Below are 27,179 nucleotides of genomic sequence, written 5' to 3' on the forward strand. Positions count from 1 at the left end.
ACAAAAAAGGTAGCCTGAGTCTAGCTTCTTGCATTGCAGCCCACAGTGTGGATCTTCCATAAAGCCTCTCAAGCATTGCTAGAGTCCTGAAATGTTTCTTTCCCCAGCCCACCCACCCTCAGGCTTGGGCCATACTAAGAAGTCATTCTGGCTGCACGGGACTCCAGCTTCATCCCCAAGTGAGGGTAGCAGCTAGGTCATGTTCCTGCATGCTCATTTGCTCAGTGTCCAACTCTTTGAGACCCCATGGGATTACGTGAGAGGCCACTGGGGCCTAATGTAATTACCCAGCTAATTACTTGGCTCTCTGGGGAAACCATGGCCCCGGACTCAGGGTTGGGATAAAGGGCAGAAGGGGAAGGCTGTTTACATGTAAATAATATGACTGGTTCATGCCTTTGAGATGTTCAGGTGCTATTTTTAATTGGACCTGGACATCTCCCACCTCCTCCCCTCCTCTCCTCTCACCAATCTGGAAAAGGAGGTCCAAGCCATACAGGCTGGAGGGGAATTAGGGGTGCAGGAGGAAGAACATATTAGATGAGGGCCAAGGACTAAAGTCTCCTGGGTCCCATCTCTATGTCAGCCTCCTGCCCTCCACCATCCCATTCATCCCAGCCCCCATGCCCTAGTACCAGGGAAGCAAGGCTTCAGCAAAGGTCCAACATGAATAATGTCCTTTGATGATAAGGCATCTCGCAGGATGGCAGGAGCCAAGGATCCAGGGGAGCAAGGGAGTGGCAGGGAGAATTGATCACCCCTTGATCTCTGGGATTAGCAAAGACTTGAAAGAGCTGGTGCTAAGTCAGAGAGGTGATGAAGGAGGGAGGCAAGGACAGGCTGGACTTCACTTTGCCCACAGATCATATGCAAATAGCATGTAAAGCAGGTACTGCAGCTACAAAGAAGCTGTTTTTTCCTTTGAACACTTGTGACTTGAGCCACGTCTCAGACACTGTCACTGGCCTAGAGCAGCAGAATCCCTAGAAGGATCCCCTCCGGGGCCCACCCCTCTCTTTACTGCTGATTCAGGTTGGAGGTGAGGCCAGGAAATGGGGGAGCTGAGATGAGACGAGCTAGTCAGCCCATCCCGAGGGTTGAGGTGGAGAATGTGCTTGTGTGCATGAGATGGCCTGTGTATGTCCACCACATGTACAGCTTGCGGGGCAACACGTGGACCCCTTCAACATCCTAGAGGGGTGCTGCAGGATGCTGTGGGAGGGGCCAGAGCCACAGGTGACACTGGGTGGAGAGATACCGGTGAGGAATGGAAGGATGCCAAACCCCCTGGCCAGGACACAGCTGGGAGACAACCTGCAGCATGAGGAACAGGAGTCCCTCAGAGCCTGCAGCAGGATGGGGCCGAGCCAGGAGGGCTGAGCGAGAGCTGGTTTGTGCCATGAGACAGCAGAATGACTCCTCGTTGGGGTTAGGGGGTGCTGGGATGACTTGTGCCTATCAGAGGCTCAAACAGCCAAGATTGAGTGAGTTGGACTGGTGATGGGGAGTGGGAGGCAGAACCTCAGCTTCTCCCATCATGATGGAGCTACTTCAAGCCCTATGACAAGGGTAGGGAAACAGCCCCTATAGGCTTCAGGGGATGAAAACACATGCTCTTGAATTCCAGAAAAGAAGAGAAGCAGAGACAGGAAAGAGGAGGAGGGAGGGAGAAATGGGAGAGTAAAGAAGAGAGGATCCCCACATGCCTTCCTTAGCCTAGCATCCACCCACATGACTGATGGGGGAGGACAGGAAGGAGGTCAGGAACCCTCCCCCCTCACTCTCCCCTGATCCCTAGCCCGGAGAGGTGACAGTGCCTTCAGCCCTGGGAAAGGAAAAGCAGGATAGGGAGCAGCAGCTGCAGATTCTCCTGAAATTGCTTCTGAAAATGACCAGACACTTCACTGAGAAAGTGACGACAATTTGGGCCCTGGGAGCAGGAGATGAGGCAGAGAGCTGGGGTGGTCAGGCTCTGGTCACCACCCCCTCTTAGCCTGATTCTGAGAAGTCAAGGATGGGGGATCTGTTGGGGCAGTGGAAGGGTGGCCAGAGCCCCAGCGCAGGACAGAGTACCCCTACCAATGACAGCTCTAGACCCTCACCCACGGGGAAGAGCTGCCTCCCTGGGTCCTCTGTCAGCTCAGGGCAGGGTGTGCCAGGACTCAGGGCTGGTTTGTGCCCTGAGAGCTAAATTCGTCTGCAGGCAAGAGGAGGAGTTAATCAGGTCTCCCGCCAGTATGATCACCTGGGGCGTGAGCTGCCTGCTGATAGAAGCTGAGGTGGAGGGAGACCCTGTCCTCAAGGCACAGTGAGCTCAGCAGAGGCAGGAAAGAGGCAGGGAAGGCAGAGATGGTGGAAGGAGGCAGAGCCGCCCAGACAGAAACAAAGGCAGCCATATGTGTGCTCTCACAAGCGGGGATTTACACTTTACTACAAACAAAGGAGCTGCTTGTTCCCTAAAGGTAGAGACCAGAGCAGTAGAGGCTGAGACAATACAGCTTCTACGAGGAAACAGATATAGTGGAAGTGGGGGGATATTTAAAATATGATACAAAACATTACGTGTTAACATTAGTCAGAGCCCACAGAAACAGGGACAATGAGATGGTGTGAGACAGTTGGAAACCAAGAAAGAAATAATGTGAATGACACATGGAAAACAAATGAAGACAAGAGGGAAGACGTCAGTCGTGGGGATGAGAGAGTCTGGGTGGGGGAGCAGCCCCCTGTCAAGTGCCACCAGCTGTAGGCCCCAGCTGTGGGACAGTGATTAGCAAGGTGACCGTTGGCAGCAGCCTGACATCTCTGGTGTATGGAAAAGCAGGGGGGTACCGGGGGCAGGTGTGATGAAGTCCAGTGCTGAGCTTGGGATGGAGGGGACCATGCACGGAGCCACGGACCCAGCTCACCTCTGCTCACATGAGTCCCCCCAGCCTTGGGCCCCCTTTCAGGCTAAATCTCGAAAGGATCCCAGTATCTGATGAGACAGAGATCCTCACTTCTTCCCTCCAGGGACGCACTTAATGAATCAGCTCATTGGCCACCTGCGACCTGAGCCCCATCCCGGACTGCCCCGCCCCCACCCCAGTCTCTCCAGACCCTGCCAGAGCTCAGCCGGTCAAGGAGCCCAGAGACAATTTCCCTTCTTTTTCATTCTTATTGTCTGCATTATCTGGCTCCAAGGAGCCCCAGTAAAGGAAAGGGAGGGGGCAGAGGGTCTAAGTACAAGCTGGTGAAAGGATGGGGGAATAGGGACCCACCCACATGATCAAACATTGGCAAAGTCTCTTGTCATATTATTAGTGGGCAAAGAGGCCGAGGGTAGGAGGAAGCTAACTTTGGAGAGAGTTCTGGAAAGGTTTGGGAGAAGCAAGTTCCTCTTCAAGGGTTCTTCAATCTCCGACCCCACAGCCTATCAGGGGGTTCAGACTCGAGATCCCCCACAAAGGTGGGCAGGTGGGGGTGGGGCCGGTGCCCGTCCAGGAGGAAGAAACTGCTGCACCTCCTCATTGTACAGTCACCTCCAGGCAACGACTCCCCTTCTTCTTGAAGCTCAGCTTGCCAGTCCCACCACGCCCAGGGCCCTGGATGACCTTGACCGTCAAGCTGCCCTCCTTGAACTTCACTGAGAACCTGGAGCAGGAACAGATAGAAAGGCAAAGCTAGCGCCCTCATCCCCTCACCCCTACTCCTGTATTTTCACAGTGGCTTCCCCTCCCCTGCTTGAGGCAAGTACATTCCCCCCTCCTACTCCCCAGCCCCCTATGCCAGCAGACTCGAGGCCACAGAGAACTTGGGTGGCCCTGACCTGACACAGTACGCTTCACTTTCTGACAGGACAAATTTTCCCGGTCACAGTGACTAGCAGCTTGGTCGTCTGCCCCAAGCCATCCCTCACCCCCGGCTCACGGCCTTACTCCTCAGTCACGGTGACTGGAAGCTGCATCCGCGTGGCATCCAGTGTAGCCCGGCATATTTTGGTCAGCAGTTCAATCACATGCTCACTGACGAGCAGGAATTCCCCCTTGGAGCCCACTGAGGAGATCTTAGGGAGGGGAGAAACAGCAGGGAAGGGATTCATTTTTTCTCCTAGGAGCAGCCTGGGAGATATCAAAGGCCGGGAGTGAGAGGTCTGGTCCCCCTCGCCTCCAGCCCGGCTGGGCCCTGTTGTGCCCACTGCCTTCTCCTGGCTGGGCTCTGCCCCCATCCAGCTCTGATACCTCGCTCAGATGCAAGCTAAAAAGCCCATCCTTGAAGCTGGTGACCGACACCCCAGCCAAACTGTTTAGTGGGATGACAGTCTTGGCCTGAGGATTCTTCATGTCTGTGATGATCACATGCCCCTTAGTCAGGAGGAGGATTCGAGAGGAAGTCTAGGGACAGAAGAGGAAAAGGTGAGGGAAGGTGGCGATTAGTCCTCACCCTTCTGGCGACCAGCCAGGGCTCTGGATCAGGCTGGGGGGTGGGGGTCCAGGTGTGGGCCTTCACCTTGGCGTTGCCACGATTGACCTTCACCACAGTCTCAGCCATCAAAATAGGCCCTTCTTCCCCACCCTTCAGCTTCTGTAGCTTGGGGTTTCTTTGCAGCCCGATGTAGTCACCGTGAAATGGAATGGGGACACTGAGAACACACAGAAAGCACGCAGTGGAGACAAGGTCCTTACCTCGGACCCCAAGGTCCTTGCACCTCCCCCACGGGGTTCCCATCGCAGTCCTCCCATCTCCATCCCCCATCTTCCACCGTATCCTCTGTCTCAGTGATTCTTAGATGTGATCCAGGACCAAAATCAGCATCTCCTAGAATCGGGTTAGAAAGGCAAATTCTCGGGCCCCGCCATAGACCTCCTAAATCAGAAACTCTGAGGAGGGCACGCAGCCATCTGGCTATTATCCAGCCTACCAGGTGACTCCGATGTATACTGAAGTTTGAGGACTACAGCATTATCCTTCCTGGGGAAGCTTCTTTTTGTTCTTGATGAAGCTGCACAGGGTCTGGGAGGTCCTCACCTCTGGGGGTATGAAGCCTTTTTGCCCTTGAACAGCTCGCTGGCACAGAGCTTCTCCCTCAGGACCTCTACCTGCTTCGGGGACAGCTGATCCCGGAATTTCTTGCACTGTGATGGGGGAGGGGAAGGAGCTAAGGTCATAGAGGCAGAGAGCAGGGCTGGGGTGTGAGGTGGAGAGAACACTGAGAGACATGTAAGGAGAGGGGCAGGGACTGGAAAGAGACAGAGTTGAAAGGACAGGGAGCAGACACTTTGGAGAGAGCTGGAGGAGCACTGGGGGGGGAGCTGTGGGGTGCTGGGGGAGGGAATGGAAACTATCACATTCAAGCCCCAGGAGGGCGGTGCACCCAGCGCACAGCCTAAGGCATAGTCCCAGACAGGAGCGCCAAAGTATTCCTGAATAGAACACTGTGCTAATGAAATAAGCCAGATGAAAGGACAAATGTGGTATGATTTCACGTATATGAAGTACCTAGAATAGTCAAATTCATAGAGACAAAGAGTAGATGATGGGTTCCAGGGACTGAGGGAATGGAGAAACAGAGGGTTTTTCCTTAATATGTACAGAGTTTCAGTCTGAGATGATGAAAAAAAAGTATGGAGATGGATGGTGGTGATGGTCACACAACAATGTGAATGCCCGTAATGCCACTGAACTGTATATTTTAAAATGGTTAAAATGGGGACTTCCCTGGTGGTCCAGTAGTTGACTCCACCTTCCAATGCAAGAGGCCCTGGTTGGATTCCTGGTCAGGAAACTAAGATCCCACATGCTGTGGGGTGTGAGCAAAAGAAATTTTTTATTGGTTAAAGTGGTAAATTTTGTGTGTTACCACCATAAACAAAAAAAATTTTTGGAGTGGAAGAGGGAGGCAGAAGAGGAAAATCAGAGGAAGGAGAAAAGAAAACAGACAAATGAAGAGAAGAGCTGCCCGGGCCCAGGAGAGCTGCCCAGGCCCCACTCGCCTTCCATTGGTGGAAGAGCCTCTGGAGCTCGCGGTTGGCTGTGCTGAAGTACTTGTAAGGAGCAGATGGCCACTTTGTGTCCAAGATGCTGGGAGAGGGCAGATCGTTCTTCAGCCCCAGTAGGAATTTCTGTACCTGGGTTGGGAGCAAGGGGGTTGGGAGTGGGATGATGAGAAGACCTCCTGACAGGCAAACTTGCACCCAGATCCTGCCCCTTCAATGAGGAAGGCCACCACAGGGAGAAGCAACAAGTGGAGCTGAGGAGGTGGAAGTGAGTCCACTCCCCCCCTCTTTCAGTATGAATGTAGGCTTGAGGCTGGGCAGTAAGAGCATGAATGGGAGATGGAAGGGAGAGATGGATTATATCCAAGCAGATACCTTCTAACCATTTCAGTGAGGTAGGAGGAGCCAATATGAAAACTGGCCTTAATATCTTGCTCCTGCAGTTTCCTATTCTCAAGACTCTTAACTGTTTACAGGTGGCTGCCCCACTGTGTTAGCTATTGGACAGGTACCAAATCTTCCCTCCTCTCTGCTCAGTCAAGCCCAACACTGCAACCTGGCAGTGTGCTGGTTGCATTGCCTCTAGGACACTGTTGAAAGTCCTCTACTCATAGTCCAACCTCATGTCATGGGATCCCCTGTGTTACCCTGGCACACTAACCAGACTGGACTCCTTGCCCTGCCCTCTGCCCAGCCCATGTATTACCACTCTCTGCCTTAGCTAATGCTGCTCTCAGCTCAACTCTGCCAACCCAGATTCTACTTATCCTTTGATAAGGATGGAGATGGAGCTCAAAGCCCTCCCACATTCCCCAGACCAGGGTGTCTCTCCTTTGAAGTCCCTTTGAAGGCAATGGCACCCCACTCCAGTACTGTTGCCTGGAAAATCCCATGGAAGGAGGAGCCTGGTAGGCTGCAGTCCATGGGGTCGATAAGAGTCAGACACGACTGAGTGACTTCACTTTCACTTTTCACTTTCATGCATTGGAGAAGGAAATGGCAACCCACTCCAGTGTTCTTGCCTGGAGAATCCCAGAGACGGGGGAGCCTGGTGGGCTGCCATCTCTGGGGTCGCACAGAGTCGGACATGACTGAAGCGACTTAGCAGCAGTAGCAGCAGTACTTTGTCTATACTTCTGGGTTTTGTGCTACTGTTATTTGCATGGCAATCTTCCCCCTCTTCTATAGAGCAAGTCTTTGGGAGTCAGGATCCCAGGTCCTGGGTGTTTTCACCATTCAACATCATTGAGAATCTGATCTGTGCTGATACTGTTCTAAGTATGGGAACATGGCAGTCAACAGAGTAAACAGAGTCTCTTCTCACTGAGTTTATGTCCTACTGAGACTGGAGAAGGAGACAGCCCACAAGCAAATAAACACAGACCATAACATTAAAGAATTCTGTGCGCTCTGATACAACAAAAGCAGACCTGAGACAGGAATGAGAGGTAGCATATTCCAGACACAGAAGGAAAGCCAGTGTGACTGGCCTAAGCTGAGTGAGAGGAGAGAAGATCAGAAAATTGGTTGGCCAAAGACAGGTCATAAAGGGCCTTACATGTAGGCTGTGGTAGCGAATCTGGCTTTTATGTGGAGTGAAACAGTACACCATTAGAGAGTTTTAGGAGAAGAGTGACATAATCTGACTTAAGAGTTTACATTTTAATTTGTTTAATTTTTCAAATGTAATACAATTTATTTTCCTATTTTGAAAATTTTTTAATTTGCATGAAAGTTGAAAAAAGATTACAGTGAGCATCTGAATAATATATACTTCTTACCTAAATTCACCTACTGCTAGTACCTTACCCTATCTTTGCACTCTAACACACACTTATATTCAAATGCACATAAATATATAAATACACACATATGTACAAATCTTGGCTACTATAGCATCCTAAAGTAGGTCACAGTTATCATGACATTTTCTCCTGAAACTTAAGCACATACTGTCCAAGAACCAGAATATTTTCCTACACAATTATAAGTCCATTACCACACCTTAGGATATTAACATTAATTAAATACACTCACCCAACAGCAATACATACGCAAATCTCTTCTCATGTCCTTTATAAGCTCTAAAAGTATCCTCTTTGACTTTGCTTTTATTTTTCCTGATCCAGGATCCAATCAAGTTTCATCCATGGCATCTGACTGTTTAGTCTCCCCCAAGCTAGAACCAGGACTCTTAAGTCTTTACATCCCAGGCAATACCTAACACCTTGTTTGTTTATGGGATAGAATTATTGAAGGTATAGAAAATGACTTGATCTTGAACAATTCCAAATTTTTGGAATTTTTATGAAAGCTTTCTATTGAGACATTAGGGTAAAACACAAAAATAGAAAAAGGCAGAGTAATATTTCTACAACTCTTCAGGAACCATCCAAGCTCTTTGTATCTTCCACTACCAAGATCTAGTGGGCTTAGTCTAATTACCCTGAAGCTCTAGTCCTTGGCCTGGTTTGATTTAACTCAATAAACATTCCTAAGCATCTCCTATAATCCTCCATACACCAATTGGTGGGGAGCTTCTGAGGTTTCTCTTTTCATTTTCTTAAATCTAGAAAGTTCCACTTTTCCCTATGTGTCTCTTTTGCCCCCAGGTCTACCCAGAGTCATGGATGCCTGGGTCACCCTGGCCTCTTTGTGTGTGGTGGGGGTGCAAAGGGAGGAAGGCATAGGTGGTGGTTAACTAGAATCAAATAGTTGATATCCCAGCTCTTACCACACACAGCTGTGAAATGCCTACAAGTTATTCAACCTCTCAGGGCCTCTTCGTTTAGTCGCTAAGTCATGTTGAACTCTTGCGACCCCATGGACTGTGACCTGCCAGGCTTCTCTGTCCATGCGATTCTCCAGGCAAGAATACTGGAGTGGGTTGCCATTTCCTTCTACAGGGGATCTCCCCAACCCAGGGATCGAACCCAGATCTTCTGCATTGCAAGCAGTTTTTTAACTGACTGAGCTATGAGGGTAGCCCCCTCTCTGGGCCTTAGTTTTTAACAATAAAATGGGTTTATTTTAAAGGAACGTATACTTTGAATGGGCTTCCCAGGTGGCACTAGTGGTAAGAACCCACCTGCCAATTCAGGAAACATAAGAGATACAGGTTCAATCCCTGGGTCAGGAAGATCCCCTGGAGGAGGGCACGGCAACCCACTCCAGTATTCTTGCCTGGAGAATCCTATGGACAGAGGAGCCTGGCGGGCTACAGTCCATAGGGATGTAAAGAGTAGGGCACTACTGAAGTGACTTAGCATGCATACTTTGAATAAAAATTCTCTGGGCCAATTTAACTAACCTAGGTGAGAAAACCAACTGAAAGTGAAAGTCGGTCGGTCATTTCTGACTCTCTCCGACCCCATGGACTATACAGTCCATGGAATTCTCCAGACCAGAATACTGGAGTGGGTAGCCTTTCCCTTCTCCAGGGGATCTTCAGGTGCTGTTTAATTGTAAATAGATTGATATAAGATTGGACCAATACTTGATACGTACAATTTTAGTATGTAAGGTTTTTGTGCTTTTTTAAAAAAAAAATGTTCAATAAATTAATTAAAAATAGAATAAAATGGGGGAAAGGTGAGGACCTACCTCACAGGGTTGTTGAAATCATTCAAGTTAATGCTTGTAAAGGGCTTAGCTCATAGTTAAGTGATCAAAAAAAATAGGTATTAACATTAGTAGCATTGGCTAAGTAGGTAAGTATAGGCAAGGTAATGAATGGCCTAGTCAGAAACACTGGGGCAATCAGTGCCCAGTGGCCCCCTGCGAGCAGACTTCCATAGTGGGTTTGATTTATTGAAATGCTGGTTTAAACCCAGCAGCTCCTGTGGTGACATTCTGCAGATGCCTGATAATACACAGGTGAGAGTGAAGGTAGATGAGAGGTCAGTCAGGTGATAAGAGCAAAATCAGATTACAGGCTCAGGTGTGCAGCAGGAAAGCACGTACTCTGGTGAGGCAGACACACTGGAGCCTGCCTGAGGAGAGCCCGGCAACGGAAGAGGCCCAGGAGGAAGACGACGGAGCTTCCCTGAGAGAGGGTGGAGGACACACTGAAGACTCAGGGAGGTGAGGAGGAGGCCCAGAGCCCTGATCCCTCAACTCAGCCAAGGGAACAGAGAGGAGCACCAGTGACTGCATCTCAAGTCTCTGTGAGCAAAGCCAGTAAGGGTCCTAACAACCGACAATGATCAAAGCAACCGAGGTCCGTTCAGAGTCACTCCAGCCCTCTGTCCAAAATTGCCTGCTCTTCTCTCTGGTATTTCCCAAGGTCTCACTGGAAGTCCTGCTCCCCCCGTCTGGTTTCCCTCCAACACTTCTCAGAAGCACCATCACTATTGGAGATATGTCTCTGGCAATCACCCCTCTCTGTCCCCATTTTCCTCTCACTGGAAACTGTTCATAGTTTGAACCTCCAGGCCTGCTCCTGACTTCTTCCTGCTCACCCTGACCTGAGTCTTCTTGAATCAAGATCTTTCCTGAGGTTCACTTCCAGCTTCACCTGCTACAGTGTCCGAAGAGATAGAAGGAAGATACCATTCCTCCACCATCACCCCCTCAACCCTAAAGTGAATTTCGGGAGGTTGGGTTACTTAACCCTGTGTGTGTCTTCTCTCTGCTCTTCCATGAGGCTCAGACTCTTCAACTCTCATTAACCACCCCGCCCCAGTCTCTTCTCCAGCCTGTTCACTATGGACTAGTCAGTGGATGTGCTGGGACCCCTTCCTGCCACAGGTTGCTGCAGTGTCCATTCACGCCAAAACATGCTCTGATTCTATTCCTGGGTCCTGAGCACTGGGGTCCTCCTCCTACAGCCCTATCCCCTCACAGACAGAGCTGAAGGGCTTCCCAGGTGGCTCAGTGGTAAAGAATCCACCTGCCAAGCAGGAGACTCAGGTTCTATCCCTGGGTCAGGAAGATCCCCTGGAGAAGGAAATAACAACCCACTCCAGTAATCTTGCCTGGGAAATCCCATGGACAGAGGAGCCTAGTGGGGTATAGTCCATGGGGTTGCAAAGAGTCAGACAGGACTTAGCGACTAAACAGCAGCAGCAGCAGCAGCAGACAGAGGAGGCTCTTGGGGAAAGCTTCAGATTACCTCATCTTGAGCCCCACACACTTCCTCTTCCCCAGCCTGTCCCTCCCTCCTCAATGCCCTGTTTCCTTCCTCAGCCCCCACCACTTACCATGCTCTTGTAGATGAAATTTGACAAGATGAGGGCAGCCCCTGATCGGAAGTACTTTCGATAATTCTTTCGGGCCTGGCAAGGACAAACAAGAAAGGAGCCAAAGTAAAGATAGTAAGTTCTACCTGGAAGATAGAAGACAGGCTGAGAAGAGGTTCTATTCTTCAATCACACAAAGAACAGAGTAAGGTAAAGAGCTGAGACTCTAACTGGAGGGAGAGAGTGAAGTCAGACAAGTGGGCAACCAGGAGGACACTCAGAGCAGAAGGCAGAGCTAAGTCAGAAACACACCCAGGTATGTGTTCAGATCTCCCCAAGATGCATCCACGCTCCTGGACACACACAGAGTAGACCCAGAAACACGCCCAGACACAGACGTGCGGTCACACAGAGATGTGTCCTGGATTCGGGCAGGACCTGCTCTCTGCTACTCTTCCCCTGCCACCCCTGGGCTTCCCGGGGTGCCCACCTGCCAATGCAGGAGATGTTGTGGTTTCAGCCCCTGGGTAGGGAAGATCCCCTGGAGAAGGGCATGGCAACCCACTTGAGTATGCTTACCCGGAGAATCCCCATGGACAGAGGAGCCTGGTGGGCTAGAGTCCATAAGGTCTTAAAGAGTCGAACATGACTCAGTGACTTGGCACACACACATTCTTCCCCCCACCCCAGCAGCAGCTGGCACAAGGAGCCACGTGTGGGGATGAAACTCCTCTCCCCTCCCTATTACCTTCCACCCTCTCACAAAAGCCTGGATCAACAACGCTGATGCCTTCATCTTCCTGTAGTGTTTCTTTTGCTGTAGAAACAATAAGCCTGTTAGAGAAGCTCCACCTCCCGAACCACCTCTCTACTTCCTGCTCTCATATCAGAGTGAGGGGGATAGAACTTCAGGGATAACTGGTACCATGTTGCCCCGAAACCAAGAGGATATGACGATCTGACTCTTGCGCATCAGCTGGTAGTGGGTGCGGCAGCGCCAGCCTCGGTATGTCTTCTGTATGAGCGTGGCCAACTGCTGGAGTCGAAGGCGCCTCTGCTCTTCCAAGTAGAAAAGCTGTAGAGGGGTGCAGAGGGGCACAGAGAGGCTGGCCTGGGGGGAACCCATGGCACCAATGGCTTCCCTGTCAGTGTTTTATTTAATCATTACTTTGTCCTCTTAGTTTCCTCATCTATGCAACCATTCATTTAATTATCCACACATCCATGAGCCCTAACTCTTGAGCAGGCACTGCACTAGGACTTGGACACTCAGACTAATGACTCTCGAGGAGCCCTGCTTCAGGTAGAGGTGCTCAGACCAGCAAGGCAAGCACACCTAACTTCCGGGGCCCAGGGCAGGTGGGCTGGGGCCCCAAGGGGTCAGTTCCCAGGGATACAACCCCTGCAGAAAGACGTCCTCACACACTATCCTTTCCAGGTTCTAGAAGCTCCCCTCACCCAGCCTCTCACTCAGGTGGGCTCTCCAACTCTTCCACCGTCCAGCCCCACCAAACACAAGTGCCCCCTGCAACTCACAGTCTTGGGGCTTCTGATGAAGATCTTTGTCTTCCCAAAGGCCAGCTCCTCTGAGGACATGCTCAGCTCCCCCAGGACCTTCTCGACCCCCTCCCTGCCGAGTCAGGTGAAGAAAGCTGTCCAGGGGCATCCCAGGGGAGGGGCCTCTCCCAGTTTTCCTCTACCTCTTCTAAGAGGGGAGAAGAGCTCAGGGCTCAATAGACTTCAGAGCCTCTGAAAAGCCATCATTCAATTCATGTCCCCCAGTAGCCATTCACCAAACTCCAGTGATGCCCATGGTACCGCCTGAGGGGTCTCCTCCCCACAGGTTCCTTGCACTGCCCCTCCCTGCCCCCCAGTCTCCCACTGAATCTTACTGGTCTCCACCATTCCAGCGTGGCCAAGTGCTCCGGCTCAGCAATCGGTACCTTTCCAGGAAGGACCCGTAGGCCTGGCGGTAGGCGTAGCCTGCCCGTCGCACCCGCACATTCTCCAGCAGCCCCAGGTACTGAGCCTGGACACTTACCAGCTCAAAAGAGAAGTGACCTCGCTGCTGATGCTCATTGGGCTTTATACACCTGATGAGAGGTAGGGCAAGGCCCAGGCTTCAGGAGCTTCACCCTTGCTAGTGTCGCCCATCCTAGTCTCTACACCCCTTGTGCTTGTGCTATGTTGCTTCAGTCATGTCTGACTCTTTGCAACCCCATGGACTGTGGCCCACCAGCCTCCTCTGTCCATGGGATTCTCCAGGCAAGAATACTGGAGTGGGTTGCCATGCCCTTCTCCAGGGATCTTCCTGACCTAGGGATCGAACCCACATTTCTTTCATCTCCTGCATTGGCAGGTGGGTACTTTACCACTAGTGCCACCTGGGAAGCCCACAGTCCTTAGCTGAAAAATTCCAGAGAAAGCAGGTACACTACCCTTCCCAGTTTCACTCACTAGAGCATGGTCACTACCTGACCACCCTGCTCTCCCCCTTACAGGACATGTGGCTGCTCAGTGGGCTCTGTTTTCTATGAGGAAAGGGTTTCTGGCACCCTTATTCCAGGGAGCCCCCTCCCCGCATGGACATGTTCTACCATGCATGGACCCTGTTCATGTCATCACAAATCAGCATGTTCCCCTATGTGCCCAGCATGTCACCTGATGTAGTTGGGGTTCTTGGAATATAGGTTCTTCATGAGAGTGGTCACAGAACTCTTGAACTGGGCCCCAGCAGTTGGGGGGCGTTTGAGAGATGCCTGTTTTGGATCACCCTCAGGAAACAAGGACCGAAGGAGCGGGTGCCGGGCCTTCCACATGGCCTGGGACAAGTCTCGGAAGAGTAGGTCATTGTTCTTGTCAATGAAGCTGTTCACATTGTAGGTCACCTGTACAGGAACAGCACTTGGTCTGGAGCATCCGCCATACTGTCTGTCATGCACTTGGCTCTCCCAGTCTCACTGTGAAGTGTTCCTGGTTCCCATCTTCCCCCAGTGCCTCCCCCATTGTCTTCAGTCTGTGCCCAGACCCTAATCTTCACCATCCAGGCCCATCACATCACCTTGCCTGCATAGTGGCAGATGCGGAAGCAGCTGAGGCCCATGCTGTGGTCATACTGGCGCTGGGCATTCTGGGTGACTTTGCTCTCATAGTGGCTGTGCTTGGAGAAGAGCTGGTTCAGCTTTGCTAGGAAGGTGGAGTCACTGACCACCCCAGGCCGCAGGCACTCCTCATCCAGCATGGCCAGGATGCCTCGCTGATTCTGGCCAGGGGAACAAAAACAGCCCAACCTAGACCTTGCCCTTCAAGATGTCTACACCTCACTGCCGCCCCTCTGCCCCCTCATCCTTTGCCTTCCTTACCATCCTTATCAAGTAGGGTGGGAGGGGGAGAGAGAGACAGGGGAAGGGTGTTCAAGCAGTCTGGAGCAGGAGGTCCCAGAGATAAGAGAAGAACTTACATGCTCAATGAGGTTACAGATAATGCCATTATCAAAGTATTCCACCTTCACCCACGGTATGCCCTGGCAAGGGGAGACATGAAAAATTACATGCAGCAGGTCCAAGATGAGACTTCAAAGACCCCACCAGAACCAGGCCCCCTTTCATCCACCCCACCAAGGACCATCAGAAAGCCCTATAGTTCAGAGGGTCCTTGGTGTGGTTTCTATTATACCCTCACCCCTCCAGGGTTGATGGAGAATTTGTGGGGTGGGTGGACAGATGTCTGGGAGGACCCAGAGCAGTTGTGAGAGGGGGTGAGACAGTGTAGAGAGCCCCGGGGGTGCTGTAGGTTGGGAAGGGAAGAGTAATATGTTAGGTAAAAACTGGGACAGGAATCACCCTACTGTGGAAGGGGGAAAGGATCCCTGAGTATGTGGAAGAGCAAATCGCCATACCACTCTGGCAACAAACCATAGAACAAAAGCACTTAAGTAAACCAAAGGCTTATTATCAAACAACAAAGCTGATTTGACACATCTTCAAAGACCTGCATCAGTGAAACTCAAGTGTTCAAGTCACTGAGAGGGCTTGTTAAAACACAGGCTTCTGGGTCTCAGCCCCAGTTTCTGACTTGGCAAGCCTGGGACAGGACCTGTGAACTTGTCTTTCTCATATGTACCCAGGGGCCACTGCTGCTCCTGGCTCAGGACTACACTTTCACAACCACTGACCCACATGATACATTGGGGCTGTATAATTTGTTTCTTAAAAAGCAAGAATGGTATAGAAGCAGAGGACCAAAAGACCAGGAATCAGTCATTTAGAGATTTGCTGGGCCTCAGGCCTACAGACAGGTCCTGACCACCCAAGGGCCAGACCTCCCCAGTTTGGGCCACTCCCAAGTGTGGTTGGGGAACACAAGCCTTTCTCTTCTTCTTCCCTCACAGGTCTTTAGGGAATACAGAGTGGAATTAATTAAAGTTGCCCTCCCGCTTCATCCCCCAAATACCTCTCCCAACTGGTTAAATGAATGAGGATATCCTTACAATCCTAGGCAGCTGTAGAGAAGCATCTTTATGAACTGATATAGAAAGGTCTCTTGTTAACTGGTAAAAGCAAGATGCAGAATGGAGTGTATTTGTGGCCGCTTGAATAAATATTGTGGGAAAATGTATTTACAGATTTGCTGCAGAAGGAGGCTGACTTCAGTTGCCTCTGGATGGGAGGGAGAACTAAAAGGGGGTGGGAGGAAGACTTCTTTATACACCTTTTTAAGCTTTTTGAATCTGGAAGCATGGATGAGATTTATCTACTTGATAATATAAGTTCTTAAAGTCAAAACATACAAAAGTTAAAAAAACCTTTGAGTCGTGACCACATTGCCTGAAATGCTGCCACAGCAGGTTCCTGAATTCACAAGGAACATCCCTGGGAGGGCTTTGATGAGTGAGACACAGCCATTCACACCTTGGAGTGAATTAGCTCCATCAGAGAGCTTTTCTAACACTTAGCCATAGAAAAATGGGGAGCAGGGGAAGGAGTGTGGAAATTTTGAGCCACAGGGCACTTATAATGAGGAAGTCTGGGATCGGAGTGCTACAAAAGACGACAGCGACATCAGTCCAGCCTGGAGGAGACAAAGGATTCTGATGTCAGGGAAGGGCACCAAAAGGGATGAGTAGGGTGGCAAGCCTAGGAAAAATGCCCCTTCTAAATGCGGCTCCCAGTCCGCCCTGGGCCAAGCACAGCTGTCACTTCACTTCTGTCAGGACTCTTTCCCACTCCCACCTACCCCCGACACCCTTCCATCAATCTGCCCCCTTCCTCGCCCGGCCTGTGGTGGAAGGATGGGGAACTGGGGGTGGAGAGCAGAGAGTTAGGGCTTCTTGGTAGTGCTGGCATATTCAGCTGTGCAAGGGAAACTTTCTGTCCTTAGTGTTCCCATCTGGGGACAATTGAGAGGAAATTGTGACAAAGGAGGAAAAGGTCTGGCATATGCCTTACATCATCTGAGAGAAAGGCAAGCAGGAAGGCTTCGTTTACCTCTCTCTTATATTCTTCTTGCTCCTCTTTCAGTGTCATCTCTATGAACACCTGCTGTAGCTTCTCATTGCAGTAGTTGATCACAAATTGCTCAAAGCTATTATCCTGAGGTGGGTACACAGGTTAGAGAGAGAGAGAGAGCAGCTCAGCACAAAACACTTCCTCCATTTCAGCCTGACCTCCCCTCTCCCATACCCCGCTTCGAGCTTGCCACCCCTCACCCCCAGGAAGCAGGGTGCTAAGGTTGCTGGAGCTCTCTCACCTCTAATATTTCAAAGCCATAGATATCCAGAACCCCCATGACCTTCCTCTTCTCCCCAGTACCTACCTGAAGAGGAGGAAAAGATACATCTGAGGACCAGCCCTCTGCACATGTGGCTAGGCCCCTCTGGATGGATGAGAGTGAAGCAGGGGGCAGACAGCACTTGAGTGAACTTGACCATGCTGGAGAGGAATTGGGGTGATTTCATGCTCCCTCTTCCTCTATAGGCTGAAGAACCAGCCAAGAGGGAGGAAAGGAGGGAAGGGAAGATGCAAATAGATTTCAGGAAAATGCTCCCATGGCACAACGTAGAAAAACATTAAAATCTCAGGAAAATAACCATCCCTTATATGTGTAGAGCATTTTACCAAAAAAAAAAATCCTAAGATCTTGTTTCATTAATCTGTATATCCCTATAAGGTGTGTTGATTCCCTTTCTACAGATGAAAAAAATCAACTTCAAAAGAGCTAAGAGACTTCCCTGGTCCAGGGGTTGAGACTCCATGCTTCACTGCAAGGCGTGCAGGTTCAATACCCGCAGGGGCAGGAGGGTGGAGGGGAGAACCAGCGGGGCTAAAATCCCACATGCTGCACAGTGTAGCCAAAAAAACAAAAAACTGCCAAAAGAGTTAAGCATTTGCCCAAATCTAGATTCAAATACTATTTTACCCTGCTGCCTTCCAGTAATAGTTTCTAAATTGATGGCACTTTCACATGTAATTTTTAAACAATAGCTCTATTTTGGCCTAATTTGTACACCATAAAATTTACCCTTTAAATGTACACAATTTGGTGATGTGGTTGCTTTTTGTTAGTATATTCAAAAAGTGTACAACCATCACCGCTAAATTCCAGAGTATTTTCATTACCCCCAAATGAAATGCTGTACATGGACCCATTGGCAGTCACTCCCTATTCCTCTGGTAACCATGGACCTACTCCCCATCCCTATGGATTTGCCTATTCTGGACATTTTATATAAATGGAATCACATAAAATGTAGCTTTTTGGGTCTGGCTTCTTTCACTCAACATGTTTCCCAACTTCATCTATGTTGAGCTTGTATCAGTACCTCATGCCTTTTTATAGCCAAATAATATACCACTGTATGGATACACCACATTTTGTTTATCCATTCATCAGATGGATAAACAATGTGCATTTAGGTTGTGTCCACTTCTTGGCTATTATGAATAATACCCCTATGAATATTCATGCACAAGCTTTTATGTGGACATGTTTTCCATTCTCTTGGATATATACCTAGGAGTAGAATTCCTGGATTATATGGTAATCACGTACACAAAGTTATCTGATCATCACTGATGGTTTAGTTGCTAAGTCGTGTCTGATTCTTGCGACCCCGTGGGCTGTAGCCCGCTAGGCTCCTCTGTCCGTAGGATTTACCAGGCAAGAACACTGGAGTGAGTTGCCATTTCTTTCTCCAGGGAATCTTCCCTACCCGGGGATCAAACCCAGGTCTCCTGCACTGCAGGCAGATTCTTTACCGACTGAGCTACCACGGAAGCACTAAATTTAGTGATCCTCACTAAATCCTGGGAAACACGTAAATGTTAGTGTCTCGTTTCCCAAATCAGGAAACTGAGGCTCAGAATCTTTGTGCAGCTGAAAAGACCAGGCAGCTGATAGAGAATCCAGATAGTTGAATTAAAAAAAAAAAAAAAAAGATGTATTTCCAAAACAACACAGATTCAAAAATAAGTGGATAAAAGAAAACAGGCTACCATTCTTCCTCTGTTCATCTCAGAACCCAAGGCACAGGGCAGGCAGAGGAGATCATTGAGGAAGGAGGGAAATCTCTCACCTTGATACTCTCATTGATTCGATTCACTAACCAGTTGAAAAGGCGGCTGTAGATGTTCTTAGCCAGAGCATCCCGGGCATACTGAGCCTGGAGGGTGGGGCTGCTGGTTAGTGTGACAGCCGTAGAACAGACTCAGAACCCAGCCTCCTCCCTGAGAGACCCTCACCTGGACGACATTCAGTGTGGTGACCACCTTTTCTTTGGTTGTTTCCATGGTTCTTGAGCACAAAGCTCTCTCTAGTTCCACTGAATTCAAACCCACCAATTCCCCAATTTCTTGAACACCTGGGAGTGATGAGGAAATACAACATGGCCTGAGAGAGGGTTTACTCCCAGGGGAGGAGGGAGGGTTGATACATGAAACTGCTTGGGGGCCTGCTGTTCCCGAGTCTTTCTGGGAAAGTCCTTACAGCCCATCCAGAATATGGCCTTGGAGGAACATCTGGGGAGGAGGAGGAGAGAAGGGAGATCTTGACACTTTGCATGTATCATCTCCTTTAATATGAGAATCTCCTGAAATGAGTGTTATTGTCCCCATTTTTGCAAAGAATCCACTGAGAATTCAGAGAGTCCCAGAACCAAGGTCTATGGAACATCCAACTTCATTCCAATGTGTCTCACAGGATATTCTGAATGAGTATGTTTGGGGAGGAACTTCTGAGCGGGCAGAGGGGGACTTAGTCAGAGTGAAGTCTATTATGCTGAAGACGGTGGGAGAACAGAAATTGCAGTAGGAGATTTAGGGAGCTGATTGGGTACAGACCTCTCCCATCACGGATGCCACTTGCTGGCACCCCATTGGCCTGGAACTCGTTGATCAGTTCCACGTTCCCCAGCTTCAGCACCAGGGCTGCTACCTCTAGCACCTGCCGAATCTCCTCGTCAGAGAAGCCAATCACAGTCATCGCACTCTAGGGAAGAAAGGAGAATCGGAAGCTGAACTTCATGCCAGTCCAATGCCTGCCTCCCTTCCCAAAGCCAGAGCCTGGACTCAGGGCATGGCCTAATGGCTCATCCTGGGTACCCACCTGGAGGACCTTGAAGTTGGCATCATCATCCATGCCATCCACCCTGGACGTGTCCGGGTTCAGGTAGGCATAGCCACCTGTGTCCCGCTCAAGCTTCAGGGCCTCTGCAAGGACCAGCATGAGGGAAAAGGGTCAGTACACGGGCTCTCTGAGTCCTCCAACCTTGACCCTCATGGACCTTGCTCTAGGTTGGTTCATTCATTTATTCAGAGGAGCCATTTTTGTTTTAGATTCTTCCTGTGTAGTCTTTGTGTTGGGATCATTAATTCTTATGATTATAGACTACTACTTTTTTAAGTTGTATCTAGGGTTTGCAAGTGAAAGTCACTCAGTCATGTCCAACTCTTCACAATCCCATGGACTATACAGTCCATGGAATTCTCCAGGCCAGAATACTGGAGTGGGTAGCCTTTCCCTTCTCCAGGGGATCTTCCCACACCAGGGATCAAACCAGGGTCTCCTGCATTGCAGGCGGATTCTTTACTAGCTGAGCTACGAGGGAAGTGGTGTTCATAATTCTTGAGGTTTTCCCCAACTTTTATGAAAGAAAACCCTCATTCTACTCTTCTCTCCACCCTCAGGGTTCTAAACAATAAAACCAGAAAAGCAATCCTTCCATGCTGTTCAGTTCTCAGTGGTTCTGGGAGAACAAAAGCGAGGAAAGAAGGGTGAGCACCTATCTCCCACCCACCCCCAGCCTTCACACATTGCCCATTGCCCAGGTTGGGGCATTCATTATTTGTTCACAAAACACCAACCAAGTGGCAGACACTGTATTCCCCAAACCAGACCCCATTTTGGAAGGTTTTCTCAGATTGGGGCTGAGCCAAATGGCTCTCCTGTGTTCCACATGGTGCATCCCTACCCTAGACTACATCTCGTGGATTAGGTTTTGGGTTTTTTTTCCTGTTCCTCTTACCAATGAACAGCTTGTGTGTTGGGATTGTGTTTTTCATCTTCATATTCTGCATGCCTGACTGGCATACAAAACTTTCTTATAAAAAATGATTCAAGGGAATGGACAAAGCCATTCACTGAGATGGGAAGGAATGAGTTAATCATAGAGCTTGAATAGTATCAGTTATCTGTTACTCAAAAGATCTGAGAATTAGAGAGTGACTGTCAAAGTAGAGTTTAATGGCAGCTTCCCATGAGACAAAAATTTTGAAACAGGAGGCTGATAAAGAGGGGTGTCTGGAAGGAGAATGAGTCAGAAAGGCCCTGGGATGATGACACCAGGAAGGGAGGCCCCATCCGGACTCAAACCAATGAGCAAGAATCAGCCAGAGCAAGACTCCAGTGTCTGATTCATACAAATTGAATACAATCAAGACTATTAAGCCAGGAGGGAAGATGATACCTGTGGGGGTTCTTAAACCATAGAGATCTCCAGGAGGGTGAAAGGAGGCAGGCACAAGTCCAGCACAGAATAACAAGAAATCAAAGCCATAAGTTCTTAGGCATCAGATATCCACAGTGCCCACAGCCAGAGGTGGGATTTAGAGAGGAAACTGGCAGGGCTTAAAGTCCCATCAGACCCTGCAGTAAGGCCCAGCCAGCATCAGGCTGAGACGGTCTCTTCCCTAAGAAAAATCATGGTGCTCCATGACTTCTGCACCTATAGCCAACTGCACAGCATATTGGCAACAGTCACACTGCACTGTGATGTATCTGCTCACATATGTGCCACCCCTAGAAGAAGACTTCTTCAAGGACAAGGTCCATGTCTTACTCAACTCTGTATCCTTAGAAGCTAGCAGGATATTCAAGCATAGTAGATGTTCAAGAGGTGTTTGATGAATGAATGAATGGAACCTCCACAGAAGAAAAAACCAAGGACAAGATCATGAGTGAGACAGATATAGACCCAAAACAACTTCAACTAGAGCTCATTGGAAGTCCTTGAATACTTGTAACATCCTGTCCAATCTCCTGTTGAGCTATGGATAAAGTCCCTTGAATTAAAGGTAGAAAAGCATGGCAGATGGAAATAAGTGTTCTGTTTTTGAAGCCAGCTTGGGGGAAAAGAGGAGATTTAGTCGCTAAATCATGTCTGACTCTCTGCAGACCCCTTGGATTGTAGCCTGCTGGGCTCCTCTGTCCATGCAATTTCCCAGGCAAGAACACTGGAGTGGATTTTCATTTCCTTCTCCAGGGAATCTTCCTGACCCAGGGACTGAACCTCTGTCTTTTGCATCTCCTGCATTGGCAGGCGGGTTCTTTACCACTAGCACAACCCAAGAAGCCAGGACGGGTCATGGTGGAGTGTTCTGACAAAATGTGGTCCACTGGATAAGGGAATGGCAAACAACTTCAGCATTCTTGCTTTGAGAACCCCATGAATAGTATGAAAAGCCAAAAAGATACGAAACTGAAAGATGAACTCCCCAGGTCGGTAGGTGCTCAATATGCTACTGGAAAAGAGTGGAGAAATAACTCCAGAAAGAATGAAGAGATGGACCCAAAACAAAAACAACACCCAGTTGTTGATGTGACTGGTGATAGAAGTAAAGTCCAATGCTGTAAAGAGGAATATTGCATAGAAATCTGAAATGTTAGGTCCATGAATCAAGGTAAATTAGAAGTGGTCAAACAGGAGATGGCAAGAGTGAACATTAACATTTTTATGAATCAGTGAACTAAAATGGACTGGAATGGGCGAATTTAACTCAGATGACCATTATATCTACTACTGTGGGCAAGAATCTCTTAGAAGAAATGGAGTAGCCCTCATAGTCAACAAAAGAGTCTGAAATGCAGTTCTTGGGTTCAATCTCAAAAACAACAGAATGACCTCTGTTCATTTCCAAGGCAAACCATTGATATCACAGTAATCCAAGTCTATGCCCAGTAACGCTGAAGAAGCTGAAGTTGAATGGTTCTATGAAGACTTTCTAGAACTAACACCCAAAAAAGATGTTCTTTTCATTATAGGGGACTGGAATGCAAAACTAGGAAGCCAAGAAACACCTGGAGTAACAAGCAAATTTGGCCTTGGAGTACAGAATGAAGCAGGGCAAAGGCTAACAGAGTTTTGCCAAGAGAAATCACTGGTCATAGAAAACACCCTCTTCCAACAACACAAGAGAAGACTCTACACATGGACACCACCAGATGGTCAATACCGAAATCAGATTGATTATATTCTTTGCAGCCAAAGATGGAGAAGCTCTATACAGTCAGCAAAAACAAGACTGGGAGCTGACTGTGGCTCAGATCATGAACTTCTTATTGCCAAATTCAGACTTATATTGAAGAAAGTAGGGGAAACCACTAGACCATTCAGGTATGACCTAAATAAAATCCCTTATGATTATGCAGTGGAAGTGACAAATAGATTCAAAGGATTAGATCTGATAGACAGAATCCCTGAAGAACTATGAATGGAGGTTCGTGACATTGTATAGGAGGCAGTGATCAAGACCGCCCCCAAGAAAAACAAATGCAAAAAGGCAAAATGCTTTTCTGAGGAGGCCTTACAAATAGCTGAGAAAAGAAGAGATGCTAAAGGCAAAGGAGAAAAGGAAAGATATACCCCTTTGAATGCAGAGTTCCAAACAATAGCAAGGAGAGCTCAGAAAGCCTTCCTCAGTGATCAGTGCAAAGCAGTAGAGGAAAACAATGGAATAGGGAAGACTAGATATCTCTTTGAGAAAATTAGAGATACCAAGGGAACATTTCATGCAAAGATGGGCACAATAAAGGACAGAAATGATATGGACCTAACAGAAGCAGAAGATATTAAGAGGTGGCAAGAATACACAGAAGAACTATACAAAAAAGATCTTCATGACCCAGATAACCACGATGGTGTAATCACTCACCTAGAGGCAGACATCCTGGAATGTGAAGTCAAGAGGGCCTTAGGAAGCATCACTACAAACAAAGCTAGTGGAGGTGATGGAATTCCAGTTCAGCTATTTCAAATCCTAAAAGACGATGCTGTGAAAGTGCTTCACTCAATATGCCAGCAAATTTGGAAAACTCAGCAGTGGCCACATGACTGGAAAAGGTCAGTTTTCACTCCAATTGCAAACAAAGGCAATGCCAAAGAATATTCAAACTACCACACAATTGCACTCATCTCACACGCTAGCAAAGTAACATCCAAAATTCTCCAAGCCAGGCTTCAACAGTACGTGAATCATGAACTTCCAGATGTTCAAGCTGAATTTAGAAAAGGCTGAGGAACCAGAGATCAAATTGCCAACATCTGCTGGATCATCGAAAAGCAAGAGAGTTCCAGAAAAACATCTACTTCTGCTTTATTTTCTAAGCCAAAGCCTTTGACTGTGTGGATCACAACAAAGTGCAGAAAATTCTTCAAGAGATGGGAATACCAGACCACCTTACCTGACTCCTGAGAAATCTGTATGCAGGTCAAGGAGCAACAGTTCTAACAGTTAGAACAATTAAAACAGACTGGTTGCAAATCAGGAAAGGAGTATATCAAAGCTGTATATTGTCACCCTGTTTATTTAACTATATGCAGAGTACATCATGCACAATGCCAGACTGGATGAAGCACAAGCTGGAATCAAGATTTCTGGGAGAAATGTCAATAACCTCAGATAGATGACACCATCCTTATGGCAGAAAGTGAAGAAGAACTAAAGAGTGTCTTGATGAAAGTGAAAGAGGAGAGTGAAAAAGTTGGCCTAAAACTCAACATTCAGAAAACTAAGATCATGGCATCCAGTCCCATCACTTTAAGGCAAATAGATGGGGAAACAATGGAAATAGTGAGAGACTTTATTTTGGGGGGCTCTAAAATCACTGTGAATGGTGACTGCGGCCATGAAATAAAAAGATGCTTGCTCCTTGGAAGAAAAGCTATGACCAACCTAGACAGTATATTAAAAAGCAGAGACATTACTTTGCCAACAAATGTCCGTCTAGTTAAAGCTATGGTTTTTCCAGTAGTTATGTATGGATGGGAGAGTTGGACTATAAAGAAAGCCGAGCGCCAAAGAATTGATGCTTTTGAACTATGATGTTGGAGAACACTCTTGAGAGTACCTTGGACTTCAAGGAGATGAAAACAGTCAATCCTAAAGGAAATCAGTCCTGCATATTCTTTGGAAGGACTGATGCTGAAGCTGAAATTCCAATACTTTGGCCATCTCTTGCAAAGAACTGATTCTCTAGAAAAGACCCTGATGCTGAAGATTGAAGGCAGGAGGAAAAGGGGATGACAGAGAATGGGATGGTTGAATGGCATCACCAACTTCATGGACATGAGTTTGAGCAAGCTCTGGGAGTTGGTGAAGGAATGATAGGAAAACCTGGAGTGCTGCAGTCCATGGGGTGGCAAAGAGTCAGGCACTACTGAGTAACTGAACTGAATTGGGGAAAAAGGAATCAAGGCAGTTCAGAGAAGTAAGAGTGGCGAAGAGGTAAGACGGCTTATTCCTAGACTAAAACCCCAGAAAAGGAAGAGAACACAGAAGTCAAGGGATTTGTTCCCAACAGTGGGTGGGTAAGAATCAGGGTAGGACTGCCCTGAGAGTCAAGGGAAGATGGCTTTAGGGATCCAGAGGGGCCAGGGGTTCTGGGGCTTGAATGCAGGCTGAGGATGTTCTGCTGCATGTCGGGTGCTGGCACGTACTCAGTAGCTGTGCGTCTGCTCCCGCCAGGAGCTGATAGAAGATGTGGAAGTTTCTTTCTCCTTCAAGTTGCTTCACCACACGGGATTTCTCAAGCAGATCTGACAGAAAATAAGAAAATAATGTTCTGAGGATCTGGGAGGTACTACAACTTCCCTCTAATTCCATCCTAATCCCTGGTGTTCCCAGTGGTTAGGAAGCCTGTTAGTCTAACTTTCCTCCTTCCTACAGCAGTAGATTAGCAGAAAGGGACACCATGGGGCATGCGGGAGAGGGGGTAAGTGGGACGGGAGACACGTACAGTTTGTGATGACGCCACCGAGGGGGGATCCCTTGAAGTCAAACTCAATATCCATGTATTTTCCCTTCAGAGAGCAGAGAGAGAGAGAGACTTGGCTTCTACCTTTCCTTGTCATCCTGTCCAGGAGGCATCTGGGCCATGTTCCTCCCTCTCAAGACCCCACACCCTCTCATCCAAGGCCAAGGAGATGTTCACTCACAAATCTAGAGGAGTTGTTATTGCGAATGGTCTTGGCATTGCCAAAAGCTGTGGAGATGCGGGGAGAAGGAGTTAGGTGGCTGAGGGCAGAAGAAGGACCCCAGGGACAGGAAGGGGGAAGGTCCTCCAGCCATCAGGGCAGTCTCAGATTTTTCAGGCTGAACACGAACAGTGATCTCGGGAACACGGGGGATGGTAGGGTGGCGGTGGGGTGGAGAGGACAGAGACTGGACTCCTTACCCTCCAGCACCGGGTTTGACTGAAGTAGTTGCTCCTTCACAGAGCTCACCTGCTCCCCTTTCCCACAGACAGCAGCCACGTAAGACATCACTAGCTTACTAGCCTCTGCAAGAGAAACCCCCGTGTGGATCCCCACCGCTGCCCTTAATCTCCCTCATTGCAGCACCTCACACCACTCAGAAAAACCCAGGAAGGAATTTCAGGGGTTGGGGGCAGGACTGGCTCTGTCTTGGAGAGAGACAAGGGGGCAGTTCCAGCAGCAACCCCATGGCTTCCCCGCCCCCCTCACCCGGCGCCTCACCCGTCTTCCCAGCTCCACTCTCGCCGGTAATGAGGATACACTGGTCTCGGTCCCGGTCCCTCAGTGACTGGTATGCCATATTTGCCAGTGCATAGCTTGCAGGGAGGAAGTGGGTGATGACTAGTGTGGGGTCAGTTCAAGACACCGTCTTTCACTCGATCCCCAGACTCATTCGCCCTCCCCACTTGGACCAGACCATGGCAAACAACAGGCCTAGTAAGGGGCCTCCAAAAGGCCAAGGGAGGAAGGGACAGCTGGAGAGCCTCCTTCAGGAGAAAGGATAGAGGAAATGAGGATGTCTCATCATGACAAGCTGGGCCCTGTCACCTTCCCTTGGTCCCTCTACTCACATATGGGGCTTCAGCTCGTAGAAGGTATAGTCCCGGTATTTGGCAACAAACTCCAGGTCATAGATGGGCAGTTGTTGGTAGGGATTCACTGAGACCAACACGTTCCCAATGTAGGTCTGGAGTTGTGGGAAATGACAGAGTGAGCCAGGGTGGGTCTGGGAAAGGCCCGAGAACTCTCTGGCCACACATCCACAGCCAGGGGCACCCATGGGCACTCACATAAATCTCCTTCTTTTCATAGCGCAGCTGGAGGTTCCTGATCAGAGACTCCTGCTCCAGGGGTTCCAGGAGCACAAGGTCCTCCACCCCCACGGAACCTTCCAGAAGGGTCATGTCCAGAGGAGCTATTGGTCCTGGGATCAGTTTGCTGGTATCCGATCAGCTTTCACGGCCAGTAACTATTTAGGGGAGGAAGGCAGAAGGACCT

The 27,179-nt window shown here is 48.9% G+C and overlaps 1 protein-coding gene across 1 annotated transcript; it reads right to left on the minus strand.

The window, feature by feature from the left end:
* Positions 1 to 3,217: 3,217 nt before the first annotated feature.
* MYO1A (myosin IA) lies at positions 3,218 to 27,085 on the minus strand. Its single transcript, XM_005901708.2, has 27 exons — positions 26,972 to 27,085; positions 26,753 to 26,868; positions 26,403 to 26,497; positions 26,102 to 26,206; positions 25,863 to 25,909; positions 25,664 to 25,727; positions 25,365 to 25,463; positions 19,757 to 19,860; positions 19,492 to 19,639; positions 18,895 to 19,013; positions 18,729 to 18,815; positions 16,904 to 16,969; positions 16,642 to 16,746; positions 14,616 to 14,678; positions 14,217 to 14,417; positions 13,817 to 14,043; positions 13,048 to 13,248; positions 12,692 to 12,785; positions 12,081 to 12,230; positions 11,904 to 11,972; positions 11,177 to 11,251; positions 5,973 to 6,107; positions 5,008 to 5,114; positions 4,489 to 4,621; positions 4,221 to 4,373; positions 3,918 to 4,045; positions 3,218 to 3,633 (listed from the first exon to the last, which is right to left on the minus strand). Exons 1-27 carry the CDS (start codon positions 27,083 to 27,085, stop codon positions 3,507 to 3,509), a joined length of 3,132 nt encoding a protein of 1,043 aa, XP_005901770.2. The 3' UTR covers positions 3,218 to 3,506.
* Between the last annotated feature and the right edge of the window lie 94 nt (positions 27,086 to 27,179).

The sequence above is a fragment of the Bos mutus genome, chromosome 5 (assembly GCF_027580195.1).
Source record: "Bos mutus isolate GX-2022 chromosome 5, NWIPB_WYAK_1.1, whole genome shotgun sequence".
Lineage (NCBI taxonomy): Eukaryota > Metazoa > Chordata > Mammalia > Artiodactyla > Bovidae > Bos > Bos mutus.